Source organism: Ruditapes philippinarum, unplaced genomic scaffold, assembly GCF_026571515.1.
Source record: "Ruditapes philippinarum isolate M1 unplaced genomic scaffold, ASM2657151v2 ctg2403_1_1_1_1, whole genome shotgun sequence".
In the NCBI taxonomy this organism is placed as follows: domain Eukaryota; kingdom Metazoa; phylum Mollusca; class Bivalvia; order Venerida; family Veneridae; genus Ruditapes; species Ruditapes philippinarum.
In genome coordinates, this window is record NW_026856153.1 from 22856 (window position 1) to 45990 (window position 23135).

The window sequence follows — 23135 nt, forward strand, 5'->3', positions numbered from 1 at the left end:
CTGTTAAATACACACAAGTCAATTTTAAAGCTGCATGCCTCCAGATGAGTAAAATATCTCATGAAAATTGAACTTGAGAAAAATGTACCAAAATTTTACGAAAAGTAATATTGAAGAAATATTTTACATTTTATGTTTGATTAATGACTGATATTGCAGCATTTATCACCAAATTTCTACTGGGTGACTGATGCCCTAAGGGCTATTTTTACTTCTTTTTGGTAATTTTATTAAAACATGTGACATATGGTTTCTTTGTTACTGTTACAATTCTTCCTTTTCATCCAATTTTAAGAAAAGTAAAAATATTCAAGATCCAAGTTATAATTTACATTTTATGTTTGATTAATGACTTATTTTGCAGCATTTATCATGAAATTTCTACTGCATGACAAATGCAATATCGGCTGTTTAGCATATTTTGACCAATTTTTGTTCATTTACATGGGTTGTTAGTGCTGTTTGCAATTTGCAAATTACTTTCTATGATCACTTCACAAAATTTTCTTTTAAATACATTTTCAAAATTTTCATAAAAATTAGTATGAATTTGGAGGCATGCTGCTTTAAATTCAGATTCAATGCGAGATTTAATGATTTGCTTCCTAAGATAATGTTTTGATGCTGAAATCTCTAAATTATAAATATAACAAGAGGAAAAGTTCATAATACAAACTACAGAAGGGTAAAGGTTAAACTAAATTGTATCTTTCCACTGAATTAAATTAACTAAAAAACTTCAGAATATTTAACATGTGTGCATGAATATTTTAAAGTTTTTAACAATAAATATTCATGGTTACAAACAATGTGTATGCTAAAGCCTAAATATTTATAATTATGTTAGTTTACAAATATATCTATAAGAATATAAATTTACATCTTTCAATCTATCAACTTATCAAAAAATGTGAAACTTCCAACACCATTAATAACAGAAGAGAAAAATCTTAATTTCCAAAAATATATATGAAGTTTCTAAAAGATTATGATAAGTCCAATATTCTTACATGTACCTAAACCAAGTGAAATTTCTATAAATACAATCAACAAGAGGGCCATGATGGCCCTGAGGTCGCTCACCTGTATATAGGCCCCCCAACCCCCCCCCCCCCAACGTTGCAGAGCCAATTTAACCCAAGGGCTTTTATTTGCACAAACTTGGTAGACACCCATAAGAAGATGTTTCATGCTAAACATTTAAGCTCTAGCTCATTGGGCTTTTTAAAAGAAGTTTTTTTTAAGTTTTTACTATACACATATAGTTAAAAACAATGACACCCCTGGGGCCAGGCCAGTTTTGACCCCAGGGCTTTTATTTGAACAATCTTTGTAGACACTTACTAGAAGATGTTTCATGCTTAATATCTAAACTCTAGCTATTTGGGTTTTTTCAAAGAAGATTTAAAGTTTTTGCTAAACACATATAAAGAAAATCAATGACCCCCGGGGCGGGGCAAATTTTGACCCCTGGGCTTGTATTTGAACAAACTTGGTAGACACCTATTAGAACATGTTTGATGCTCAATATCTTAGCCATAGCTCTTTGAGTTCTTTAAAAGAAGATTTTTTAAGTTTTTACTATATGCATATAGGGAAAATCAATGACCCCCAGGGGGGGGGGGGCAATTTTCACCCCAGGGCTTTTATTTGAACAAACTTGGTAGACACCCATTAGAACATGTTTCATGCTAAATATCTTAGCTCTAGCTCTTTGGGTTCTTTACAAGAAGATTTTTAAGTTTTTACTATATGCATATAGGGAAAATCAATGACCCCCCGGGGCGGGGCCAATTTTGACCCCAGGGCCTTTATTTGAACAAACTTGGTAGACACACACTAGAAGATGTTTCATGCCAAATATTTAAGCTCTAGCTCTTTGAGTTCTATAAAAGAAGATTTTTAAGTTTTTACTATATGCATATAGGGAAAATCAATGACCCCCGGGGCGGGGCAAATTTTCACCCCAGGGCTTTTATTTGAACAAACTTGGTAGACACCCATTAGAACATGTTTCATGCTAAATATCTAAGCTCTAGCTCTTTGGGTTCTTTAAAAGAAGATTTTTTAAGTTTTTACTATATGCATATAGGTAAAATCAATGACCCCCGGGGCGGGGCCAATTTTGACCCCAGGGCTTTTATTTGAACAAACTTGGTAGACACTCACTAGAAGATGTTTCATGCCAAATATCTAAGCTCTAGCTCTTTGAGTTCTTTAAAAGAAGATTTTTTAAGTTTTTACTATATGCATATAGGGAAAATCAATGACCCCCGGGGCGGGGCCAATTTTCACCCCAGGGCTTTTATTTGAACAAACTTGGTAGACACCCATTAGAACATGTTTCATGCTAAATATCTTAGCTCTAGCTCTTTGGGTTCTTTACAAGAAGATTTTTTAAGTTTTTACTATATGCATACAATGTATAGGGAAAATCAATGACCCCCCGGGGCGGGGCCAATTTTGACCCCAGGGCTTTTATTTGAACAAACTTGGTAGACACCTATTAGAACATGTTTGATGCTCAATATCTTAGCCATAGCTCTTTGAGTTCTTTAAAAGAAGATTTTTTAAGTTTTTACTATATGCATATAGGGAAAATCAATGACCCCCCCGGGGCGGGGCCAATTTTCACCCCAGGGCTTTTATTTGAACAAACTTGGTAGACACCCATTAGAACATGTTTCATGCTAAATATCTTAGCTCTAGCTCTTTGGGTTCTTTACAAGAAGATTTTTTAAGTTTTTACTATATGCATATAGGGAAAATCAATGACCCCCGGGGCGGGGCCAATTTTGACCCCAGGGCCTTTATTTGAACAAACTTGGTAGACACACACTAGAAGATGTTTCATGCCAAATATCTAAGCTCTAGCTCTTTGAGTTCTATAAAAGAAGATTTTTTAAGTTTTTACTATATGCATATAGGGAAAATCAATGACCCCCGGGGCGGGGCCAATTTTCACCCCAGGGCTTTTATTTGAACAAACTTGGTAGACACCCATTAGAACATGTTTCATGCTAAATATCTAAGCTCTAGCTCTTTGGGTTCTTTAAAAGAAGATTTTTTAAGTTTTTACTATATGCATATAGGTAAAATCAATGACCCCCGGGGCGGGGCCAATTTTGACCCCAGGGCTTTTATTTGAACAAACTTGGTAGACACTCACTAGAAGATGTTTCATGCCAAATATCTAAGCTCTAGCTCTTTGAGTTCTTTAAAAGAAGATTTTTTAAGTTTTTACTATATGCATATAGGGAAAATCAATGACCCCCGGGGCGGGGCCAATTTTCACCCCAGGGCTTTTATTTGAACAAACTTGGTAGACACCCATTAGAACATGTTTCATGCTAAATATCTTAGCTCTAGCTCTTTGGGTTCTTTACAAGAAGATTTTTTAAGTTTTTACTATATGCATACAATGTATAGGGAAAATCAATGACCCCCCGGGGCGGGGCCAATTTTGACCCCAGGGCTTTTATTTGAACAAACTTGGTAGACACTCACTAGAAGATGTTTCATGCCAAATATCTAAGCTCTAGCTCTTATGGTTTTTTAAAAGAAGATATTTAAAGTTTTTTCTTTCGGTTGCCATGGCAACCAGAGTTTTGCATGGAATTAAATTCTTTGAACAATTTTTAAAGGTGACCACCAAAGGAACATTCCTGTGAAGTTTGGATGAAATTGGCTTAGTGGTTTATGAGGAGATGTCATTTAAAGTAAAAGTTTACGGACGGACGGACGCCGGACGGACGCCGGACGAAAAGCGATCACAAAAGCTCACCCTGTCACTTTGTGACAGGTGAGCTAAAAACTAATGAAAAAAATTATTTCTTTAGATTCCATAAATTAACATACCTCAATGAAACAAAAAAACATATGCCTCATTATCTCTTTAGATTCTGTCAATGACACAAAAACAAAAACTTATTCATTAAAAACAATATTATATCACCAAAACCAAGAAAATTTTACATCTGTATTACAGATCATACATTAACATACAACTGGATTTATCTAGGTTTCTGACAGGTTTTCATGTTATATCTAAACTTGTTTAATTTAGATGAGTCATCACCATTTCCTCTTCCTCATTACAAGTACTAGAGCCATCCTCCTCATCATCAACATCATCTTCCTCCTCCGTTTCTGTGTCAGTCAGTTCATTGTCAACAAAATCATTTATATTTTCTAAATTTACACGTTTACTTTTATCCTCAGCATTAGGATCACTAATAGATTGATGACACAGTGGACAAGAGTCTTTAACATACAGCCATTTTCTTAAACAGCATCCATGGAAGAAATGTCCGCAGGAGGTTACACGTGCGGAGGTTAATGCTTGAAAACATATGGCACATACATCATTATGATGAGAAAGCTGTTCCTCGGTTGCCTCCGGAAGTGATTCAATTTTATGAACAGCTTCACGTCGTAGGAGAAACGTCTTCCACCCTGCTTGTAACCTTTGCCATACATTAAAATAACAATGAATTATCAGTATACCAGAATTTATCCAGCTCCATTCAGAATATAATGATTCTTTAATTCCGAAGCAGACGACAAAGACTGCAACAACAAATTCTAAGACTCTCACAGTTGATCTAATATAGTAAACAACATCATCCAGTCTTTCCCATGTCTCTGTTCTAAATGTATCATACAAGAACAACCAATAAATTAACAATGACCCGATAACTTGCACAGATGTTAATATACAACTTGATATGATAATCATCAACCAAAAATCTAGACTAAAATACTGACATATGGCATAAGTCATGTACAATGGTAAAACCCAGAGAACGGTACATAAAGCTAGCACTCTTAAATGTTTCGTGATACTACGACTGTGTGACGCACTAAGCACCAGTAAAATTGGATCAGTTATTTCATACATTGATTGTACCAATGATGACACAACAATGAACAGCAATATGCTCATCAGAAAGGCACGTTCAAGAGGGTTAAGGTCCAGTAAACCAGTCTGCAATGCTATAAGCATCATAGTGAACCCTTCAGTCCAGCCACGTAACAGGTCATTGTCCTGTACTAGACCGTCCCATCCCAGCAGAAACACTTTAGTTAGTGTAAGTATATAGTATGATAAGTAAGAAATAGTTATACACAATGCAAACAGGCTAACAGGTGTGGCACAACACTCGCCCATGGCTGCCAATAGAAACAACATTAGCCCATCAGTGGATATATTTTTTGATTTGAAGAATACGAAAATCTGACATGAAAATAGACACATCCAGAAGATTAGTAGCTGTACTGGTAGCATCACTGCATGCCAGTATGTTATAATCACAGGTATCCAACCAAATGCAGACACAGTTTCATGCACCTGTTCAAAACCGTCACGCAAGACACGTAATCCTGACCCACAAGTGTTAAAAGTATAAAATACTGTCATGATTACAGTAAATATCACACTAAAGTTGTGTACTGCATGTAAATCTCTAACTGGAAGACCACATAATCTTGCGATGATGGGCAGTGTAAACACTAGCAGTGTGTACTTTGTCCAATCTTTGATGTCAACAAGATATGCTGTTACTGTAGCGATGGCACACTGAGCACATAGATGAAGTAACATCCTCTTCCCTACATGATAGTCTCTCAGTGCAGCAAACAATCCTTTACTGACCTCGATGCCACTACTCTCCTCCACCTTCACATAAATGTCGGACAGATAATACGCCCCGTAGATCAATCCTATACTGATAGCATACATGTAAGTCATGACAAGTTTCTCTAGAGGAATTGTAGCTAGAGCCAGAGCTACCAACACAACTGAAATATATAACATAAAAATTATATATAACTTTACATCTATACTGAACAAACTAAGGATTGTGATGGCCATGGATTGTTCATCTAAGATATATTGCTAGAAAAAGTCACAATGTAGACAGAGATGAGATGTCATTTTTTACCAAAGCTGCATATTTTTTTAAATATTTGTAGAAGTTTGCTATCATTAAAAATTCATTTTTCTATGCAAGTCTGCAATGTATATAAACTAAGCGAGTACTGTGACCTCCAGGGTGAGGCTATTTTAGACCTCAGTGGCATGACTTACATAACTTTAGTAGAGGACAACAAGGTGATGCTTCATGCAAATTATCTAAGCTCTGGGCATTGTACTTTTAGACATTTTTACTATAAAATCTAAGTTATCTAAGTGACCCCATTTGGAGATTTAAATGTACTTTCTTACACAAGTTTTTATAAACATTAAGTGACACCCGAGGTGTATTATATATCACACAAATTTGATCATACAGGAATGATTATAATCACCTAAGGTTCTTTCATGTGAAATTTAGTCAAAATCCATCAAGTGGTTTAAGAGAAAATATTAATTGTTTAAAGAATTCTAAATAACAACTTCCATCAAAAAGCTGAACTTAAGTGTGAGTACTTTGTGCTATTAGGTGAGGTGAGCTAAAAATTCAGTTATTTATAATAGATTACTTATTAATTAGTTTATTGGATATTAAATTTAAGCATGTGATTTGACAACATGTTTTATCAAATCATTGCACAGAAAGTAGGAGTAGATGAACAAAACCTTTATCTTACAATTTATATACCGTATTTATATCTAGTTTATCTTATATATATCTATTCATGTATTTAATGCCAGCTACCAAATTAAATCATTAAAATGTTAAAACTTACTACTGTAATAAACACAGTAAGCAATAGCCACAACATCTTCAGTATTCTGTAAAGCAATATCTGGATCAGACTTGTACCAGGCTTCCAATATAAACAGTGCTGGTACCCGCAGAATGATACTAACAGCTGACTCTGCATATTCTCTAGGAATGTTTACCTTGAAAAACTTCATGATTTCTGTAAATGATCTGGAATAAACATTTAATAAAAGAAAATGAATGAGTTGATAAATTTGTAAATATAATATGATAAAATCTATAATTATGGTGTGTACATGCAAATCCAAGTAAGTCCAGTATGTCTTTACACAATATGTTTGTGTAACTATATATGTATCTATACTGCAACACCCAGACCCTCTTTCGAGTAACATGTGCAGGTGCGTGTCTACGCGAGAGTTTAAAAGAAGAAATGTAAAGGAGAATAAAAGTATTACTGTACATGTATTTGTGAGAGTTGAAATAAAAAGTTGATAGTGTTAGTTAAAAAGAGGAAGTATACAGCTAAAACAGATAAAAACAATATTTTCATTTCAAACACAGTGGGGAAGAGTGGTCATTCCCTGGGTTGGGACCTGCACAAGTTCAGATGGCAGTGAGTTCCAGAGGACTATAGTTGCTGGAAAAAAAGAATATTTGTAGCCGTTACATAAAGTGGGAATCTGCCGGAAAAAAAGAGGGTGTGAGTGTCAGGTGAGACAGAGGGAGGGCTGAACATAAGGGGGTATGGGCACTGCAACCAGTCCATGCACAATCTTGTTAAGCATAAGGAGTCTGGCATCAGTTCTCCTTTTTTCCAGGGAATGCCAACCTAACTGATCTAACATAAGGGAGACACTGCTGTACATGTATGTAGAATAGTCTTTAGTAACCAATCGCGCAGCTCTGCGCTGGACCATTTCAACTTTGTGGATGTTCTGCTGAGTGTAAGGACACCAGACAGAACTGGCATATTCAAACTGGGGTCTAACCAGGGTTTTGTATGCAAATTCCCTTACGCTTGAATTTTTAGAAGGGATATTTCTTTTTAAGTTTAGAGTTTTACTAACCTTAGAGGTAACCTGATTGACATGTTTGCAGTGATTTTTCTTACTTAATTGGGAAGAGGCCTTAGCCTCTTGATTTTGGGAAAAATTATCACTAAAATTGCTGATTTGGGAAGTAAAAAAGCTGGTTTAAGTTAAGATTTTTGAGAAAACTGCATGATTTTAAAGAAAATTTAAATTGGGAAGAGGCTTTTTTCGGAGTCTGTTATATAAGTAGGAAAATCACTGGTTTGGTCCAGTTTAGATCAGAGGAGAAAGTGACACCCAGGTACTTTGCGTCATTGACATTTTCTAGGACTTGGCCATGGAGTGAATATACTGATTTGAATGGGTGTTTTGACTTGGTGATATTTAGCACTGTACACTTAGAGGGGTTGAAATCCATGTCCTATTTACTTTCCCATAGCTGTTCACATAACCTGTCAAGGTCTTGTTGTAAGATCCTTTCTTGGGAATTGTTATTGACAGCTACATAAACAGCAGTGTCATCGGCAAATAACCGGACCTGTGAAACTAAATTTTCAGGCAGGTCATTTATATATAACAGAAAGAGAAGGCAGTGTTTATTCTAGGATTTGAAAAACAGGGAGGATTTTTATCGAAAAGTGAGAATTTATTACATATGTTGATTTTTTTCCTTATTTCTCTAAGTAAAATTTTCCCCCTGCCTCTGAAAAAATAGGGGGGAATTCTCAAAAATAGGGGTAAATCCCTCCATCCCCCTTCCTAGAATAGACACTGGAAGGGGACCAAGGACGGAGCCTTCAGGGATGCCAGATGTTACAGGGACCTCAAATAACCTAAATGACTTCACATCAAATTATATGCAAAGTGGTGAAATACCATAATTACAGAGTGACAAAATCGGCATGAGTATGGGATAAAATAAGCATGTATATATGCTCAATAGCAGTTAAAAGTACTGTAAGTGTTGGTATTTTAAAGATTTTAGAATATTAATGCTGACAGTTCAAGTTGAAGACAGGTTTTAGACAAAATGAAAATTCGTAGTGGTCTTCCTGTCTGAGATTAACCTATACAGCTAAACATGTTGGCATACTGGGCATAGCCAGACAAATGAACAAATGCAAGGTGGGTGGGTGGTGGCAAATAAATGTAGATCTCGATCTTAAACAGAAAGTAAATGTGTTTTACCCGTTAAGAACAAATATTCTTTAGCAATGTCTGGTAGACTGAAGTATTCAAGCTAACTGTTGTCATGATGACAGCATTTATAATGAGATCATATAAGATAAATAAAACGTTAAGTTCTTAAACAAAAAGTCATAAGGTACACCGACATGTAAACAACTTGGGCAGACTCGTTTCTTTGTTACTTATGTTACGATCTTGATACTGTCTAATTTCCGTAATGTCTAACACCCGGTGTGAGTATCTAGAGTTTTAGACAAAATGAACAACTCTAATTACAGAATACATGATTGAAATCAATGACGTAATTTTTGTCCCTACTCAACATATTAGGGACTTAGACATTCGCTTTAAAGTTTAAGTCACCAGTTGTGCTTATAATTAAGTGTCAAATGCTCTACAACGGTGCCACTGTTTATGCATTGTGACCAATGATTAATAGTCTTAGTTTTACTCATATAATGATAATAGGATTGGTCTAACAAGGGTCTTGTAGGCCTGGGCCTTAATTGATGTCTTGTGGGCAGCTTGTGATGTTTCTTCTAAGGAATGATAGAGAGTTGTTGGCCTTCTTGGTGGTAGATTCTGTGTGTATGTTCCATGAAAGATTATTTGCGATGTTGACACCAAGGTACTTTCCACTTTTGACAGATTGAAGAGTTGATTAATTGGTGATCGACCTTGTAGGCAGAAATGATGGGGCTTAATTCTTTTGTTGGTGATGTGTATTACTTCGCATTTGCTGGGATTGAAAGACATCATCCATCCATCATTTTATAGATCTAGACTGATATACAATGTATTTCATGCAAAGATTTATTTATGATTATGACTAAAATCACGGATTTATATTACATAAATCCGTGCTAAAATGCAGGTAATGTAAATCTAGAAATGTTTCTATTGTTGACCCAACATTCCACTGTTTTGTCAGTCTACTAACGTACAGCAGGGAAGTGTGGCAGACGGCCAGATAAAAGAAATTCTACATGACTTTCCCTACCCCTAGGTTGTTGGAGCATAAAACTGATATCAATTTTTTGCAATGTTGACATCCTGTTTTTTTTCTCCAATTATTGAGCTGCAAAGTTTCAGATCTAAATTGCATATCCTAATTAAAGTATGTTTAAACAGAGATGCATCTACGCATCTGGCTTAAAGACAGTAAAAAGCATAACCCCAAATGCACAATTCACATATGCGGACCAACAGTCCAGTAAAGTTTCATAACTGTATGCCAAATTCTTTTTGAGTTATGCGCAACTCAATTTGAATATTTCCATATTTTTACTAAGTCAAGAACAATAAAAATCTGGAAACAAAGTGATCCCTCGGAAGCATTAATCACAACAAAATTACAAGAGAACTGCAGACTCGGTTTGATTGAGTCTGTACATGAGGGATAATGGATACGTGTAACATCCCTCACTCTACAATCACTGTATAAATCCATAAGCGTATCCCAGGTGCATAACTTCACGTGCTGATCGACATTACCGTAAAGTTTGTTGACTGTAGCTCAAGCACTTTTAGAGTTATACTTGAAATAACATTCTGGAACGGACAAACGCATGGACGGACTGACAAGGGCAAATCTAAATCCCCAAATAAAAATACCATTTGTAATCATTTCGTATTTTCTAATGAACTTCATCACAAATTTCAGCTAATCATGCTATGCTGCACTGGTCTGCCTCACTCTTATATTGTAAATTACCCGTCAAATTCCCATACATTTAATATCTAACTTTTTTTCTTTTAATACTTCAAAGGAAAAAATTAGAAGTTTTTTCTCTCTTTCACTTCAAAATTTATTTATCTATATTTATTTGTGTGTGTGTATGTGTGTGTGTGTGTGTGTGCGTGCGTGCGTGCGTGCGTGTGTGTGTGTTTTGTGTTTTTTTCTGTTTTTTTTTTTAGGTATAGAAATATGATATTAACGAGCAGATAGCTTTTATATTATCAAGTCAAATATATTCCACAGTGCATCTTTCTTCGTTTATCGGCGATATATTTCCATGAATGAAATATTTCAAAATGTCCTTTCTCCTTTATTAGACTCGTTTGCTTGATAATTGACACAATTTAATTCGTTGAAATTATACGACTTTTTAAAGCATTATCCATTTTGAACTAATTTACACTATTTATACAGAAAAATGTAAAACCTAGACAGATCCCCACAGAATATTTTCACTACAGTACAATTTTCGTCGTTGTCGCTTGTAAAATGTGGATTTACTTGTTTTTTTATTTCTTAGAAGAACTAACCAACAGTGCATTCTCTTTTATTGCGAATATTTTAAGTTTACATTTATAGTAATATACATTGATATTTTCTTTGTTATACTTCTCCGGCGATGACATTATTAATCATCTTCACGTGTATTTCATGTATTCATTTTATCTATTTTATCCGTGCATTTATAAGATAAGATCTTTTGTATGAGTTCCCCGACGGTGTAGTGATTGCACGCTTATTTAGTCTTGTCATAATTGGCATTAAGTTTCATGCATATCAAATTTGTTTTGGCGGGAAAATTATACTATAAATTCTGAATCTTTTATTGGCATAGAAGTCGATACTTTATCATGTATGTGTTAGGGTTATATCAGAGGACTGTTAAACTGGAATAAAATAAAATGTATTAAAACAAGAAAAATTAAGGATTTATTTATCTATCCAATGTTGTGAAAGTATTTATAAAATAAAATTAAAAGGACACTTGCGTAATCCTTATGTATGGTAATTAAATCATATACCAACAGAGAGACAAGCTGATATGGACCTACATTTATAGATTAGGTTCAATGCATAGATCCCTGACCTGCCTTATTCAGATAAGTGGATACAATAAGACATTTCAATTGAAAACAATTCTGTAAAAAAACATTCTTTGGCATAAAAATATAAAAAAAATATCACTGTCATATATACGAGGGATTATCCAAAAGTTCGTGGACTTTCTTTTTTGCATAAAATAATTTGAGATATTGATTTGAAATTTTTACACTGCTTAGAAGAATAGATAACAAATAAACACAGAAAAATTCATGTTAGTAGCTTCTTATATTAAAACAATATCTAATTTCACATAAACACATGTCAGCGACAGCGGCGCACTCCAAAAAGCTATTGACGTCAATGTCATTATATTTAACGTACAACTTGTGCTTCAACGTAACGCGGTCAATTACCATTACTGCTTAACAAAGTAATGTCCATCGTTATTTTTTTCTGTCACTTAAACACTAATGATAGATTTTTTTTATTTTCTCTGTTCGCCGGCTGTTTTTTCCAAATGTTGTTGTTGGGATCATTCCCAAATTACAACAAGATTTTATGATCACCCTATTTTCTAACTTCTGCGTGTCCGTCATTTTCCCGTTGTAAACAATATCGTCGTCTGGCGTTTCTGGCAATTTCAACAAAAAATAACGGAACTGACGTCCATAATTTTAACGAATTACTAAAATGACATCATAGAAGAAATATATATGCGATGTTAAGCGGGTTTTCTAATCTTCTGCGGATGCCCTGTGTCTTCTCAACGACATACACGTACCGAGGGGAAGAGAGAAGATTATCTCATACAAAGCTTTTTTATATGCGTTTATTTAAGGTCGCCGCCGGAAAGCCCATATGGGCGACCGTACATTCAAGTCGGGCCATCCTAGAGCGTCCCGCCGAGGCCGAGATTTTTCGTCGATTTTTTTTCCAGCTTTATTGGTGGAGGAAGACCCCAGGTGCGAGCGGGCACCTGGGTAGAACCACCGACCTTCCGTAAGCCAGCTTGATGGCTTCCTCACATGAAAGATTTGTACCCGAGTGAGGATCGAACCTACAGCCATACAACGCTATATGTTTTATATAGGACTATATATATCATATCCAACCGATGATAAAATCAAATATGCCCAATGAAAAAGAACCAATCAAATTCTTCAATACAAATAATTGATAAATTGACCAATCAAAGCTGACATAACGTTGAATTAACATTTTCAATAGCCCGGATGTGAATGAAATTTTGTGATGAATAAAAACAATTGATAAAATTGTCAAATGGGTAAGAAACTATAGATTTTCTTTAAAAATTACAATGAAATCATTCTTTTCTGATAGAAGATTTGTAACACCACAAATTTTATTCGCTGTTTATTTGATCTCTAACTAATTCAAACGGCGAAAATGGTCTTCACCACAACAATCAACATGGTATCTGGACAAAATATTATTATGTCCTCAAATATCATATCCTTTCCGTAATTTTTTCATTAGCGCGGACAGTTCTCTTACCGAAGTTTTTTTTACTAAGGACAATTATGAAGTTGGTAACACAGAGCTATATCCTGTATTAATAAAAGTTTTTGAAGGTAATTAGTTCACTAACAAAGTTTGCACTCTTACCGGGTTACCCTATGCTACGACCGGATGTAAACTATAAGTTCACACAGAGCATGCGCGGTGGTTAAATCCCACCCATTTTATTTGATTAAATTCCAGAACAACCACTACTTTCGGTTTCAATTTTGCTGACAAGGAACAGTTTGAATCAACGTAAGCGTTAATTTTAATTGCAATGTCCAAAACTTTGCACTACACGGCGTAATTTTCATTACATATGCGGTATAATCACCGTCATAATAGTTTTTATTCCAGTCGGTCAAAATGACGGTACACATTTACATGTAAACAAACAGATTTAACTTCTTAGACATTTTAAATAAGGAATGGACACACGGTAAACTCTGTTGCAACGTAAAGTATATTCATAAACCTGTTTGAGAAAAATTGTCTCCGTGTTCAAATAAATTTCAAAAACGGGGAAAAAAAGCAGTCTTTTACCGATACCCTGCAACAGAATCTTATTATTCTGACAAATTAAATTGACTTTATAACGCTCGTATACAATTATTGATGGATCGATTTTCATTATATTTATTTTGTAATACCTATCATTCAGTATGCAATCAAACAAAACCAAGTTTTCCTACATTCAAGGAAACTGTAAGTTAGGACGAGCTTTCAAAACGAACAGGTAGCAATTTCTAATACACTTACCGAAACTCCAACATGGCGGCTCAACGTGGCTCATTTACATAATTTATTCATAAACGCAGGAGCATAGAACTTTGTTAGTGTAGTTTGAAATTACCTTAACAACCAAAACAATCAGCTCAGTCTAAGTGATTTCGAGATGTTTCTGCCCCAAGACGTATCGGCCCCAAATTACCCTTTACCAAATCGGCCCCAGAATAAGCCCTGTGTTTTAAACCGGTATATTAAAATTTCATAGTTATAATAATCATAAATAACAATTTTCATGAAGTGGAACGCCAATTTCCAAATATATATTACAACCATATATGAAAAGAATTACGATACCTCTTATATATTTTTTTAAAGATTAAATCTTTACCAAAACCATTTAAGATTAGATACTTGTTGCATTCAATGTTAACTTCAATGTTTATAAATATCTCACAATTAATAGCTACTCGTAATTATTTCCTTGATATTGAAAAATCTAACACATTTAATTATCAGGTAAGGAAAGTTAGTTGTTCATGCAAGTGAAAATGGAAACATTCGGTCATGTAATGTTACAAAACAGGAGCCATAATATCTATAATTCTTTTGTCACCGTCAACATTGTTTGATTAAATTAATAAATAAATTGATATGATTTATACTTTACTCTTTGTTTCTGTACCTTCATTGTATATTCTATATTGAAAAAAAATATCGATTCCTATAATAGCATGTGTTACAATTATTTCAGTTTTTTAGCTCACCTGAGCATGCTCAGGGTGAGCTTTTAGGATCAATGATTGTCCGTCGTCCGTCCGTTCACATTTTGTTGTTAACACTCTAGCGGTCGCATTTTTGCCTCAATCATCATCAAACTTGGTCAGGATGCTTATCTAGTTGATAGCTCAGATGAGTTCGAACATGGGTCATCTCGGATGAAAAACTAGGTCACAAGAGCTAAAAATAGAAAAACCTTGTTAACACTCTAGAGGTCACATTTTTGCCTCAATCATCATCAAACTTGGTCAGGATGTTTGTCTAGGTGATAGCTCGGATGAGTTCGAACATGGGTCATCTCGGATGAAAAAGTAGGTCACCGGAGCTAAAAATAGAAAAACCTTGTTAACACTCCAGCGGTCACATTTTTGCCTCAATCATCATCAAACTTGGTCAGGATGCTTATCTAGTTGATAGCTAGGATGAGTTCGAACATGGGTCATCTCAGATGAATAACTAGGTCACAAGAGCTAAAAATAGAAAAACCTTGTTAACACTCTTGCGGTCACAATTTTGCCTCAATCATCATCAAACTTGGTCAGGATGTTTGTCTAGGTAATAGCTTGGATGAGTTCGAACATGGGTCATCTTGGATGAAAAAGTAGGTCACCGGAGCTTAAAATAGAAAAACCTTGTTAACACTCTAGCGGTCACATTTTGGCATCAATCATCATCAAACTTTGTCAGGAAGCTTGTCTAGGTGATAGCTCGGATGAGTTTGAACATGGGTCATCTTGGATGAAAAAGTAGGTCACTGGAGCTAAAAATAGAAAAACCTTGTTAACACTCTAGCGGCCACATTTTTGCATCAATCATCATCAAACTTGGTCAGGATGCTTGTCTAGGTGATAGCTTGGATGAGTTCGAACATGGGTCATCTCGGATGAAAAAGAAGGTCACCGGAGCTAAAAATAGAAAAACTTTGTTAACACACTAGCGGTCACATTTTTGCCTCAATCATCATCAAACTTGGTCAGGATGCTTGTCTAGGTGATACCTTGCATGAGTTTGAACATGGGTCATCTCAGATGAAAAACTAGGTCACCGGAGCTAAAAATAGAAAAACCTTGTTAACACTCCAGCGGTCACATTTTTGCCTCAATCATCATCAAACTTGGTCAGGATGCTTATCTATTTGATAGCTCGGATGAGTTCGAACATGGGTCATCTCGGATGAAAAACTAGGTCACAAGAGCTAAAAATAGAAAAACTTTGTTAACACTCTAGCGGTCACAATTTTGCCTCAATCACCATCAAACTTGGTCAGAATGTTTGTCTATTTGATAGCTTGGATGAGTTCAAACATTGAACATCTTGGATGAAAAACTAGGTCACAGGAGCTAAAAATAGAAAACTCTTGTTAACACTCTAGTGGCTACTGTTTTGATCCAAATATCCTGTAAATTGGTCTGAAAGTTTGTTTTGATGATTTCTATGTCAAGTTCGAACATGGGTCATCTTGGATGAAAAACTAGGTCACACCGCCCAAATATTGAAAAACCTTGTTAACATTCTAGTGGTCATATTTTCGACTCAATTATCATCAAACTTGGTCAGGATGCTTGTCTAGGTAATTGCTCGGATGAGTTCGAAATCGCATGTGAAACTAGGTCACCGGAGCTAAAAATAGAAAAATCTTGTTAACACTCTAGTTGCTACTGTTTTGATCCAAGTATCCTGGAAATTGGTCTGAAAGTTTGTTTTGATGATTTCTAGGTCAAGTTTGAATATGGGTCACCTGGGTAAAAAACTAGAATCTATATTTGACATATGATCACAATATCAGTCTGTGAAATTAGGGTTTAAAAATTTTTGTCACCCAGGCAACCAATCTCTGTTGTCCAAAGTAAAAACTGGTTGTTTGAATATTTTCATCAGAACATCTCCAAGCAATTATTGATCAAATTTGCAAACTTATCATCTGTAAGAAACAGTCATAAATGTAAGCAAACTAATTGTATTTGATATCTTGCATTTTATCACTATTCGTTGACATTTTGATGAATACTTTCTGAAAATTTTTACTTTTCCATCGGGCAAGTAAACTTTTAAAAATTAGTTGTTTGGGCCAAAAAATGGTTGTCTCGGGCAATGGGACAACTGCTTATTTCGCAGACTGCAATATTCCAGGCACCTTAAACAATTACATGGGAAACTTAAATCAAAATGAAAACATTTATAAGAATTGAACAAAAATTTGATACTCAGTTTAATAATACTCAGTTTAATATTTCTATATATTATTGGTTCAATACATGTATTTCTATCTTTATGGTGCCCAAGTTTATTAAAGTTCTGTTTATCTATATAAGAATATCAAATTTAAACTTTTTAGACCTTTGGACCTCAGTGGAGCTCTCCTAATAAGCCAAAAGAAAGATTAAGCATGAGCTTCACTCAGCAGCATCAATCAGCCACCTCCTTAGGGTTGGCTGGAGCTCTTTGTAACTACTACAATATTGAATAATTGCAATATACTTTGAATAAAATATTACAATTTAATTTTTGCAATTTTTTTTTCAGGTCAAAAGATGGATGATCTATCACGGATACCCGTGAGTCATTGTCCAAAGGTGTTTGTCCAGCGGGACTACTCCAATGGGACGACTCTAAGTTTCCAAACCAAATTTCCACAGGATTTGGAAGGAAAGGTATAATTTTATATCATTATCAATTACTAACTAGGTTTTCAAACATTAGATTTCATTTAATATTATATTTAATAGCAAATGAAGGGCGAGCATTTGGGCAGTCAGTTGTCAGTGGTTTTTAGGGAATAATTAAGAGTAAGGAATGAGATAAACTATAGTAACCTAAATTGGTGTAAAGAAAGCTTATGTAAAACCTTGGCAAGTTACTTTGGATTGCTTTTGGGCCAATTGGGTCAAAATCACTGAACATAAATATAAATACAGAAAAATGGTTCCTGGTAGATAACTTCAGTTTAAAATGAGATATTGTAATCAAACCAAGTTTATGGCAAGCTTATAGTGATAACTTCCCCAAGAGATTGCTTTTGAATCCCACGGAATGAAGTCAATGATAATCAATGCAAAAGTTTTCAGATTATAATTAATCATTCTGGTTACAGTTGTGTTTCACGAAATATACTATAAATTTTGAGTGATGCAGTGCCACTATAGCCCTGTTGTTAGTGTTACATTTATTATGCAACAATATCTACATGTATAAGAAACCATTTATAAATGCTTTTAGTAGGGGGAGAATAAATGATTGTACATGGGATGATATTTTATATTAAAATGTGTAATTTTGAAGAAAATACATTATAACAGCTATAATTTTATTACAATGAAAAGAAGCAACATGTTGTGATAGAAAGTTGATATATATATATTTGATTACAGATTGATGCAGCTACATTCCAGGAGACAGTAAGCAAGTTAAACAGCATGTATCTGGAAGCAGAGACACTTAGTGGGAAGACTTATTGTGAAAGTTGTCTTGCTTGTCTTACAGCATACCTCTCATATATCTGCTTCGATACCCACTATGAGAAGGTTTCATACACTTTATTATACTTGTATCTTTCGTAATATATCTCTTTATTTCTAAAGTATTCTTTCTTTGTCTATAATCTTACAAGTTACCTTATGGTTCATTTGCTACAGTCTATATGGGAGGACATACCTGGCTGGGTGGTTAAGGTCACTGACTTATTTTAAACCACTGGCCTCTCACTGCTGTTGTTTTGTGGTCATGTTAGAGATTTTGAAATTTTATATCCAAGGAGGTTATCCAGCTAGCTTATGAAAGGTGGGAGGTGGAGGGGATGCCCTATTCGGGTGCCTGCATATGCTTGTAATAATACACAAAGGGCACCTTAGATCTTCCTCCCTGAGAAAAGCTTACTACTTTAACAGTGTCTGTGTGATTTAAAGTCTAACAAACAAACAAAAGCAATGTGAGGAAAATGGCTGTTATTTTGAATAGCTTTTATTTTCATAATTTTAAGTGGCTACACATTCTTTCACTTGTAAAATATCAGATATCTATGTTGCAAATTGCTTTTGACTGTATGGCAATTCAGTAGCTGTATTGACATTTGAAGTATATAAGTATCTTTATTTGTACAATGTTGATTTAACTTTAACCATTTTGTAAATCTTGTAAAGTCATATCTGTAGTATTCCTCCTGTATTTCAGATGTTGAAGAAAATCCGCCATTACATTGATGAACAGAACCAGAATGTGTATGTACCTAGAGGTTTGATGATAATAGATCCAGTAGAGAGAGGTCTCCGTGTCGTATCCTTTAATCTTGTATATGTCAAAATCTATAATATGAGGCAAATGTGTCCAGTTTTGGGTCAGGCAAACTTTCTTGCCATTGCTGTATGTCAAAACCCTTAAGTCTTTTATTGCAGTCTACTCACTGTTAGTGTCAGTTAGCCAATAAATGGAAAGTTACAACTTCATGGTAGGAAAAGACCATTATTCAACTTTTGTTTTGAACTGTGAAAGGGTTAATATTATTAGTTATAAAGATTTTATACAGTATAAATGGGTATCTTCATAGCAGCAAGGGTTATATTGTAAACAGCCTTTTATATACAGCCATATAACCTGTCAAGAATCTTAATAATGCAGCAAACTTACTCTTTTTATGAAAAAATCAGATTTCTTCATACATTGACAACAGCCATTTATATAAAACTGTATGTACATCATGATTAGCCAATGAAATGCAATGTTACAAGCATGCAGTGTTATAATTATAATATTTATTTCATTCAGTTCGGTACTTAACTTGCAAAATATTTGTAATGGAGGATTTACCTTTCTTTGATTTGGAACAGTCCATTTATGTTTTAAGGAATTTCAATAAATACACAATACAAAAAAATGAAATGAGCAAGCAACAATTGAACCTATTAGACTGGCCTGACAAAAAGGCTTAACACTTTTGCCTTGGGGAAAAAGGCTTTAAAATTAAGATCTTTTAAAGACCCTTACATAGACATATATCCATTTTTTGTTAGTAAAAATAACAGATCTATGTGCTTCTTATTTAATAGCTTGTCCCTTTTATCACTAGAATGTCAAATTTGAGTTTTCCCCTTGTGGGGTTGCCTTTATGAGTTGAGGCATCAGAATTGCACCCACTAATTTACTGTGCATGTTGGTAAGAGGTGACTAAATGTGTTCCAATCATTGGAGTCTATGCATGTCTCAGCTCCAGCAGGTGAGGTGGCTTTGACACCTGAAGTTGCTTTAAGTTTGTTAACACCTGAGGGTTAACAAAATCATCTTTCCTGTTTGGGGGCAATATGACTTAATCTGTGTTGTTGCCCCGTAAAACCAAACAAAACAGTAATCAGATTTGAGTTTGAAGCTATTGTTGATGCTGTTAGGATGTTTTCATGATATATTTTGTATGATTTATTCTCACCCGTAATATTTTCCAACATAAGAGCCCCACATGGTCTTCATCCATCAGTGATGTTGAAAAGTCATAATTTTAAGAACATTAATATTGAATTTATTTATATTTTTGTAGATCTATATTCCTTAACTTAATGATCAGCTTGAAATCTGTGTGCTTACTGAATCTAGTGGAGGAAGATGAGCAATGTCACATTAAATAATCGATAGTTCACAACCCCCCCATCATCATGATGTCAATCATAATATTCCTGTTTGTGTATTCTGTGTTCCTCCTACATACATACCTATATATTGTCAAAATACATTCAAACATTAGTTCACCTTTAGTTGTATAGGAGATACATTTGTTAATCAGAAGACAGCAAAGATGGACATCATATTAGACAAGATTCATGTTAAAAAAACTTCATCGTAGTATTCTATGGTTATACAGTGCAGATTTCCAAATGAAAGGAAAATTTAATGATAAAAAGATATACACGTATACATGGAACAAGTCTGTTGATTCAAGTGTCAAGTTTCAGGTGGATGTAACAATCTTAACTCTTCAGTATTTACAAGTTTAAATATTTTCTCTGAAATCAGCCTGACAAGAACAAGTTTAAGTATTTCAATTGGTATTTTTAATTGACCAGCATAGATAATAACACATTGATAACATGTTTTAATTGTTTAAATGTTTTTACATAATTTCTTTATTGAATGTGAGAATTGTCTTTACCATCTTTTTATTGTCTTCATAACTTCAATATAAATGATTTTAATGATGATTTAATCAACTGTTGAAATAATGTATTTGAAGTCAACAAATCTAAACATTCTTTTTAAATATATGAATTTTGGTGACAATTTGAATATTTTCTAGACACCTTTGTTTATGGATATTGTAATGATGTGTGTAGAGGGGAGTGGTAATTTGAAGTAAGTTAGAGCTGATATATAATAAAATAATAAAGGGCTAGCAGGAAAATATAGTCTTGATTACTTATCTGTATTTCCTGTATAAGTTCTTGTACTAACTAATGATTGAAGTTAACAAAATTTACCTTTAAATAATGACTATTGAGTTCAGATTTGTTGTGATATTAATGTAACTGAGTGGTTAACATGGCAGACTAGTAAATTTAAAGATTGCTGACCGTGTGGGTTCAAACTGGTCAGGGGCAAGCTGTTGTTTCCGTGAGCAAGAAACTTTACACTCATTGCTTAGTACTGGTTGATTCCAGGAAACTTTTTAGAGTGTTGCAGCGAGCTCATAATTTTCAACACAGTCACACTAATTTAATTAGTATAAATGAATTGTTGGTATGTAAGAAACTATGATTATAAAGTTGGACATCATTCTTTCATTGAACTTGAAGATCGTTACAGTCAGAATTTTCAAGATGTATAGCAAATGTTAATTCAACTAGAAAGATTTTTCATGTATTGTATATTATTCACAATCTAGTGTTTTTCTTGTTTGCTAGGCTTCATATTAAAGTAGATTTCATTTTTGTTCAGGGCTGCTCTTTAAAGTTTTCAAATTCTATTGAACGTTTATTACAATAAATCTTTGATGTTAATGCATGATTATTTATATGTTGTAACTGTAATTTTGGTCAACATTGTAAACTTTATATTATAATTAACCTCATCTGCTGTTCTCACAACATTTACATCATTAGTTATATGTTGAATTATATTGTGTTACAACAGTTATCTACCATTGTTTGTCTCTTTTAATTTCTAAACATGCAGAGGATAGATATTTTTGGTACTTTATAAAAGCTTTTTACATTTGACTGACCTCTGAAAAGATATATATTTAATTAGAATATATAATAGTGATATAAACTAAAAAAATATTGTCATTTAATATTACTCTTATCAAATGCAAGTTGATAATATTGAGTGATGCCACTTTAATGATAGTCCAAAATTTATATCATATTTATTAACTTTACTTTAAGCAAGTTACACAGTTAAAAAGATATCTCATTATTTGCTTGTATAAAACGTCATGGCTTTTTCATTATCCCTCATGTATTGACTTAATCAAACCAAGTCTGCAATTAAAATGCAATTGTTTTTAATGCTTCCGAGGGATCACTTTTTTTCCAGATATTTTTATTGTATTTCTTTCTATCATCATAGTATGTGAAATTCACTAATTTGTTTAAACACAGGGTAATAACATCAGTAAATGTTAGCTTTTGTTCTGAAGTATTTGTAAATGCTAACTCAATGTTTCCATTTAGTTTATTTGTCTGTGTTGAAGAGTATCACAATCAATATGTGTATTCGTCAAAATGTAAACACCAGGCCCCGTGTTCACAAAGAAAAGATCAGGATCAGGATCAAGTGATCCTGATTTTATTTTCATTGTTTTATGTTACTAAAATTTATTGTGATTTGCTAGAATTAAATAATAATTATTAAAAATGTAAAAAATTGCCGATTTGAAAAGAAATCAAAAACTGTTTTTTGGGATAAAATTAGAAAATAACAACACAAATAAAAAATATTTGGATCAAAACTAAGGGATCAGTTTTAGGATCAGGATCAATATTTGGATCGAACTGTAAAATGCCCGTATCTTGTAAAAATAACAATAAATTTATTCTAAAACTTTATTAATTTGCCATTGCAAGTCCAGTTTTATCAAATTAATATTAGATATTTAATATATGACAATAAAAAATGAAGAATATTAGAGTTTTTCAATTTGATCCTGATCTTGATCCTGATCCTGAAATCTTTGTGAACACGGGGCCGGGGACTGGTAATTATAAGCTATTATTTTGTAGACGTGGAATCAGAGATGGAAATTTGATTGCTGGCACTAATGAATAAATTTGGTATGTAATTTATCTACTGTTTCTAGCAGTAAGTTATAGATCTTCTTTACAAAAGTAACAGGTATTAAGATGATATTAACTTTAAGCAGTACAAAGTGTATATATTTATGAAATAGAAATCTGATTAAGTTTGTATGTTACATACAAATGTATAGTACATGTATCTTGTGTTGATCAAGGGCTCAAT

At 33.9% G+C, this 23135-nt stretch overlaps 2 protein-coding genes across 2 annotated transcripts; one reads left to right on the forward strand and one right to left on the reverse strand.

Annotated features, from left to right (window-relative positions):
- Positions 1-1087: 1087 nt before the first annotated feature.
- On the reverse strand, positions 1088-9075 carry LOC132745592 (RING finger protein 145-like). Its single transcript, XM_060734540.1, has 3 exons — positions 8891-9075; positions 6691-6878; positions 1088-5799 (listed from the first exon to the last, which is right to left on the reverse strand). Exons 2-3 carry the CDS (start codon positions 6860-6862, stop codon positions 4058-4060), a joined length of 1914 nt encoding a protein of 637 aa, XP_060590523.1. The 5' UTR covers positions 6863-6878; positions 8891-9075; the 3' UTR covers positions 1088-4057.
- A 3764-nt stretch (positions 9076-12839) lies between these two features.
- Positions 12840-22244, forward strand: LOC132745593 (golgin subfamily A member 7-like). The gene is made up of 5 exons (XM_060734541.1): positions 12840-12957; positions 17223-17350; positions 18068-18220; positions 18867-18968; positions 20248-22244. The coding sequence occupies exons 1-5, from the start codon at positions 12954-12956 to the stop codon at positions 20287-20289; spliced, it is 429 nt and encodes a 142-aa protein (XP_060590524.1). The 5' UTR covers positions 12840-12953; the 3' UTR covers positions 20290-22244.
- Positions 22245-23135: the final 891 nt, after the last annotated feature.